At 31.3% G+C, this 7,767-nt stretch overlaps 1 protein-coding gene across 1 annotated transcript; it reads right to left on the reverse strand.

The window, feature by feature from the left end:
* Positions 1–237: 237 nt before the first annotated feature.
* On the reverse strand, positions 238–802 carry LOC126881623 (uncharacterized). Its single transcript, XM_050645997.1, has one exon. It carries the CDS (start codon positions 743–745, stop codon positions 260–262), a length of 486 nt encoding a protein of 161 aa, XP_050501954.1. The 5' UTR covers positions 746–802; the 3' UTR covers positions 238–259.
* Between the last annotated feature and the right edge of the window lie 6,965 nt (positions 803–7,767).

Here is a 7,767-nt window from a genome sequence, read left to right on the forward strand (position 1 = left end):
GTTCGATTTGAAATAAGAAAGTTCATTAGATTTCCAGAATAATGGAAGATCTGACAACAATGTAATTATCACTAGAATATCGGGCGCATTAGAAAACCCCTACCCACCAAAATTTATAAAAATCGTGCAAGCCGTTTCCGAGATAATTGAGCGTTTTCATACATAAAACTCACTCTGTATAATAATAATTACAGATAATAACAATATTAAAACCCATAGCTTAAATTAAAACACATCTTTTGTCAAATATAAATGATATTTATGGTTGATATAATTCATTTTCCAATTTTTTTCTGTACCACAAATTGGCTGATAACTGCAAAATCCTAAATATGAGAATAGCCTTCAACACCAGACCCATTGAGGTGACGAACAGAGCAATCCATGGTATAGGTGTAGCATGTTTAATGGGTTTTAAAGTTGAAGTCATCCTTACTAAACTTTTATAATGATTGTAATACAAACCATATGTAGCTGCAATTACCCATGGAAATATCAATGCAACGTTTCTGGTCGCCAATCCTTTATTCAACATCCAGGCTGTGAGGATTATTAACAGGACATCTTGGAGATTGAAACCAATGGATACGCCTGCCATATTGGAAGAAAAATCTAATTTTGCAGCCGAATACATCGAGGAAACTAGCCATAACGTGGAGGACAACAATTTTGAATTTTTTGCTGGCATAGTAAGGAACTCTGGGCTTACATAGGAACCTTCATGTAGAATTTCATTGGAACTCATATTTAAATTTTGAAATACTAACTGCGTTGACGTTGACTGTCACTGTCACAAAATACAATAAAAAATATGACAAACGTTCATTTAGCATTTTACCCATGATCATTGGTGGTTGCTGTTTTTGTTTTTTTGACAATCAAAACTTCAAATAAAATATCCGTTAAACTAGTAACTCCATAATGAGACACTGATAACGGATAGGCTAGTTCAAATGATGGAAAAACTTGTATGTCATTAAACCTACCCAATTATAAAAAAGAATATGAAACTTATCATGAAGAATTAGAACAATTTAAGAGGAATGTAGTATTTTGTAACCTCACATATTCTTATGCGACAACAACAAGTTTCAACAGCTTATTGCCTACTTGAACACTTTTAAAATTGTGTACAATCTTGCACACTGCTCTGATTTTTGAACTCACTTCACAGATTAATCATACATATTGATTCTCGTGAATCTTCTAATGTGATTTTTGTGTTATCAAGGAGCTGGTGTTTAGGAGCTGCTCGCATATTTAGGAATGGTCTGTCGAGCAGTGTCAATTTCTTAATATTTTTCTATATCCCCGTTTTCAATATGCCAAGGAGTATTTATAATTTTCCATAGCAGTTTGTTAGGAATTGTTATCTCTATCTTCAATGACACTACAGCCCAAATCGAGCGTTGGGCTCCTCCAAACTATGCCTCCAAGTTTGCCGATCTCGCATAGATCTTCTTCGCATTTATGGCATAATTTGCGCATCCGCTGCCACTTCTTAATCCCATCTTTTCCATGGTATTCTTTTTGGTCTTGCACTTTTCACTATCTAAGGCTTTTTTTGTTAATCTTTTGACCTCCAATAATCTTTTGACCTACATGACCAGACCATAGAAATCACTGAAGTTTATCAAATTCTGAGAGCGGTACCTCTTTGAACAGTTGGTAGAGCTAGTTACCGGTTGTACCTGGTTACCTCCATACTTGGTTTTCGTTAACAGGTCCAAATATCTTCCTTATGCCTTTTCTTTACTAATTTAATTTCTGAGTTGGACTAAATTATCGATTTAGTTAAAGAATGCCATTCACAGCGGTTCGTGGCGGAAAAAGTGGGTGTTTCTCAGAGTGATGTCTCAATAAGAGTTCTTCAGCTACAAACTGATGGGTCACCTGATGAGAGGACATAAATACACATTAGTTCAAAACATAATGCAGGGAAAAATAGACGGAAAACGGAATCCAGACCGTAGAATAATGTCGTGGTTGCGGAATTTGGGAGAGTGATTTGGCTGCACCACTAATGAACTCTTTCTGTCAGATGTAAAGAAGGTTAGGTTAGCCTTGATGATTTACAATTTCCGATAGGAGTGGCACAAGAAGAAGAAGCTACAAAGTAGACATATTTTGCACTACCTCCAGTGGGTTCAAGAACACATGCAGCTCCCTCAAGAGGTTTTAAATTTTGTGCTTTTGTAGACGAGACCAGAATCTGTTTAAGTAGTGATAGCAGGTGAATTCGTGTTAGGCAAGAGCCAAAAAAAAAATTGTTTCTGTTTTTTTTCCGGCTTCTTTGCTTTAATCTCGAAAACTGTAAACTTTTAGTAAATGGTCTGTTAACAGAAATTAAAGTAGTTAAAATTCTCTAAAAATATCACTATTTACTTTTTTTTTCAGACGAACCGTTCGTTCTAAAGTGTAAGTTGAAAATTGCCAATTTTTAATGGTCTCTGCAAGACCCACTTTTTACATTCCAAAACTTTATTTTTTATTAGAATGCTGTCATTTGATAAATTTACATCCTCCATTCTGTGGAGGATGCTGATATTCTAATTATTACGACAGCTCTTGAGATGACACCGTCAAGTGGACATGTGACAGTGGTTAGGGGGAAGATATCGACCTTCTGGTCATTTTGATTGGCCTGTGTAGTCCTAACACAAAAAATACATTTTTTCTGAAACCAGGAAAAGGAAAGGTTTCGCAAAGCTTCTACAACCCTCATCTGGCTGCTGAAAAAATCCTAATGGACCATATCTTATTCCTACAATGTAGGATCGCATGTCATGCGATGAGTGGTTGTGATACTACTTCCGCATTGTTTAATCAGGGGAAACTGAAATTACTTAAAGTCCTGCAGAAGAACACCGACTTGCAACTAACCATGGAGGCTTTTAAAGACCCTAATGCACATCAGGATGCGGTTGCTACAGCAGGAAACATGTTTCTCATATGGCATAGCTCTATGTGGAAGAAAAAAGAGACCAGTCTGAACGATTTTCTAGCGAATCTGCTTCAATTAGAGTTTACGATCAGGTGCAGCAATGGTTATCTTTATATCAAGCAACACTTGACGAGCAACAAAAAGATCCAAGTGAGTGGGGTTGCCAAAAAACTACTAGTGGTCTCGTGCCAGCAGGGCCCCCGCAAGGCTGATTGGCGCCCGCGTGCGGGACATATTTTAGCGCCATTTAAATCTACTATACATATAAAACTATAAATATTTTTGAAACATTTCAACCCAGAATGAAATACTATATTATTACTTAGGCCGAATTTCCCTGAAAACTTCTATAATGTTTATTTTAATAAGTTAGGCGGGTGAAAATAAAAGAGAAAATTTAGTGTGATTTTTATTAATTGCAAATATTTAATTCAAAAGAAACTTTTAATTTTTAATGGACTGTCGGTCCTCGGCAATAACGTTATCTTTCATTCTGCGTTTAAATTTTTTAAAATACTTATTAGTTTTCTCAAGATTCGCAAAAAATTAATACATTTAAAACACATTGAAAATTTTGACAGGCGACAGTTTGCGCCTTTCCACTTAGATTTTTGGCAACATTAATGAAACACCCTGCATATTAAATTAAAAATATACATTTAAGTAAATAAACAATAATATTTTGTCATTTTAAAATTTTCAAACAAATTTTATACAGGGTGTCTACATAACTAGGAACCATATTTATGGGAAACTGTTTTATTATTAATTTTACCAGAAAAAGTTATACTTCATAAAATGTTCTGCATCGTCTATAACTCGCAGAATGCAACCATCAAATATCAAATTTTATTAATCTTATACGAGGTATGTCAAAAAATATGAATTTCGGTCAAGAGCAAAGTAGTTTTCACAACATTGAAAAGTTATTATGAAAAGTTGTTTGACTATGAATTAAAATTTGGTAAAGTGAACCATAGATTTAAAAAAGTTAACTTTTATTACAAAAATTAATTTTTTTTAAACAAATATTTAATTTGTGTTACCACCCAATCAACTGATTTATTTAAACTAGAAAAAAATCAGGCCCGGATTAAAAAATTATTTCGTTTTGGTCTTACAAAAAATTTCACCCTGTATACGCTTTTTGAAAACTCTAATATGAATTTTACAAATAAGACAAATAGGCAAATAAAATGGCATATTTATTTTTTTCCCCACATGATTACTTAATTTTTTATAAAAAAATTAACTTTGACTATGAATTAAAAGTTTGGTAAAGTGAACCATAGATTAAAAAAATTTACTTTTATTACAAAAATTAATTTTTTTTGAACAAATATATAATTTATGTTACCACCCAATCAACTGATTTATTCAGACTAGAAAAAAATCAGGCCCGGATTTAAAAAATTATTTCGTTTGGGTCTTAGAAAAAATTTCACCCTGTATACGCTTTTTGAAAACTCTAATATGAATTTTACAAATTAGACAAATAGGCAATTAAAATGGCATATTTATTTTTTTCCCCAGACGATTACTTAATTTTTTATTAAAAAATCAAATTTGTCAAAATCGGAATTTTAACCTAAAAATGAAAAAAAAAAAAGATGAAATCACGGTTTAACTCGCTACAAGGTTCCATTTTAAATTTTTTGTGAACTTTTACCATTGTGAAGACTTATGACAATTATTGTTGTATACTTTCAGTCTTCTTCTCGTAAAAGTTATGAATTTTTAAAAATAAAAGGTGCAGCTTCGTGAATTGCAAAGTTAAATCGCAAAAATTAAGTGAAAAAATTTAAAATTTATCTATTTGATCACGTCTATGTTAAACTATAGAGTCCAAAGAGGAGTTTTAGATCTAGACGTGTTATAGAAAAAAAAAATGGTGAAACGTTTAATTTTAAGAAAAACGTTGTTTAATTTTTTTTATCTTTATTGTAAAATTGCGATTTTGACAAATTTGATTTTTTAAAAAAAATTAAGTAAAAAAGTGTGGGGAAAAAATAGATATGCCATTTTAATTGCCTATTTGTCTAATTTGTCAAATTCATATTAGAGCTTTCAAAAAGCGTATACAGGGTGAAATCTTTAAGACCAAAACGAACAAATTTTTTAAAGCCGGACCTGATTTTTTTCTAGTTTGAATAAATCAGTTGATTGGGTGGTAACATAATTCAAATATTTGTTTAAAAAAATTAATTTTTGTAATAAAAGTTAATTTTTTCTAAATCTATGGTTCACTTTACCAAATTTTTAATTCATAGTCAAATTTTATTTTTTTATAAAAAATTAAGTAATCGTGTTGGGGAAAAAATAAATATGTCATTTTAATTGCCTATTTGTCTAATTTGTAAAATTAATATTAGAGTTTACAAAAAGCGTATACAGGGTGAAATTTTTTCTAAGACTTAAACGAACTAATTTTTTAAAGCCGGACCTGATTTTTTTCTAGTTTGAATAAATCGGTTGATTAGGGGGTAATGGTGTAACGATTGACCAAAATAAGAGACACATCGATCTGACCGTTCAAAAATTATGACGAATATAAATTTCTGTCAAAATTCGAAACTCACCCTGTATATTATTAAACAATGGGAGCAGACACTTTTTAATGTGTATTTGTTATTCCCCATAGGGGCCTCTATACGAGGTAGGAGTATGTACAGTTCCTCATGACTCACCCTGTATATCTCATATAAAATTGAAAAAATTTAATAGGGTTTGATGGTTACATCTTAGATTTTAGACCATGCAAAGCTTTTTAGAAAGAACTTTTTATCGTACGTTATTTGTACTTTTCAACTACGCCCTCTTCATTTATTAAAATAATGTGGTAGGTCTTTTATTATTAATAATTAGCCCTTTTCAATTATTACAAATAATGTGATAACTCTTTTATTATTATTTATTAATTAATCAATAAAAATAAAAGAGTTTTTTTGAAAGAAAAAGATTTCAATTAAAAGGATGTAACTGCATATTAAAACATATTGTTTTAATTAATTCCAAAGGTACTCTTGATCGAAATTCATATTTTGATACTCATAAGATTGACACATTTTAGTTTTTAGACTATGCGAAGCATTTTATGAAGAATAAATGTTTTCCGTAAAATTAATAATAAAAAAGTTTCTCATATGGTTCCAAGTTACGTAGACACAATGTCTTAATTATTTTCTTTTTTTTTTTCAAAATAATTGTAAATTATTGTGGATTTTATTAGAGGAAAGCCGATTATAATCGACTATTTAAAATGAATCATTATTATTAATCTATGCAATGATTATGATACTTACCATTTTCAAAATTAATTTACTTTCCACACCACTTAAAATAACAACAAATAAAAAAGATTGTAAAATATTTTTTACACGAAAACAAAAGTTTAAAATCAGGGCAGAACAAACCCAACGGATATTGCAATAATAGTCGTAGTGGTAGGTAATTATTAACACCAATATAAAATAAAATTTTAAACCTTTCACTGCAGGAAACCACCCGTTCACCAGAAACAGTAAATAATGTTTGGGTCTAATAAACGCATAGACAGAAGGGAAAAGATACTCAAGTCAAATACATAATCATAATTCATAGAGTATTTGTTTACTTAAGGCTAATTATCATAAATTCGAGTAAAATATTCACTTTATATGAGTAAAACTGCTTGATCCAGCAATCTGTGTTTTTGTTGTAGTAAAACTGCTAAGTTGCGTTTTATGGGTGTTAATTTATATTTATACTCGTCAAGGGGTGTGATTTGATGTTTATTTGACTGTTATGAGTGTCGCTTTAATTTACAACATAAATCGATTGGATGGTATGCCAAGCGTAATTCAGTCTACTTCAAAGAAAAAAATTAGGAAGGAACAACAAAATATTTTTGACACAATATTTAAGTTCAACATTTCAGGACGGGAATAATTATTTTTTCAGTAATAACACAATATTTGATTTTTGAGATTTCTCTAGCTGTTCATGAAATAATTAAAATTATTATTATTATTATTATTATTAACATTCAATAAGAATAGAGGATTAGAATCCTATTATACTCTAAAAGCTAAACAAATTTTGGTACTTAGCTGTTTTACACTTAAATACGCTGATTTACATATAATTAAATTAAAAATACAATCAATTATTATCGAGTCTATTCTTAAAACTATTTGTACTAGGAGCCATAGCGACATAAGCCGGTAATGAATTCCAAGCATAAACAACCCTATTTGATAAAAAGTTTAACCTGATGTTGGTTCTGCAGAGTTCTCTTCTTAGCTTTCTGGGATGGCCTCTTAACCGCTCATCTGTATTTATTGTAAAGAAATTTCTGAGTGAAGAAGTTTCGTAATGAAATGAATTGAATGTTGTAATTAAGTCGCCTCTAAGTCTTCGGGCGGATAATGGAACTAAATCCATGATCCTTAAACGATCTTCATATGAGGGACGCACCAATGAATACGGGATCCGTGTTACTCGTCGCTGTACATTTTCCAGCATATTTACATCACGCTGAAGAACCGGACACCACACTGAATTAGCAAATTCTAATATAGGTCTCACATAAGTTTTATACAATTTTGCTAAGGTTCGACTGTCACAGGACGAAAAAACTTTACTAATAAGATATACCATGCGATTGGCTTTATTACACTGTTGCAACGTTTGAGGAGTCCAGGACAATTGTGAGTCTATTAACACGCCGAGATCAGAGTGACAATCGGTCTTTTTTAAAACGGTGCCGTTAATAAAATAATTTAACCGAGGGTTATTCTTGCCGAGATGAAGAACGACACATTTTTCTATATTAAGCGGTAGCA

The sequence above is a fragment of the Diabrotica virgifera genome, chromosome 3 (assembly GCF_917563875.1).
Source record: "Diabrotica virgifera virgifera chromosome 3, PGI_DIABVI_V3a".
In the NCBI taxonomy this organism is placed as follows: domain Eukaryota; kingdom Metazoa; phylum Arthropoda; class Insecta; order Coleoptera; family Chrysomelidae; genus Diabrotica; species Diabrotica virgifera.

What these genes read in the sequence shown, in the direction of transcription:
- LOC126881623 (XM_050645997.1), bottom strand. Translation starts at nt 745, where the DNA reads ATGAGTTCCAATGAAATTCTACATGAAGGTTCCTATGTAAGCCCAGAG.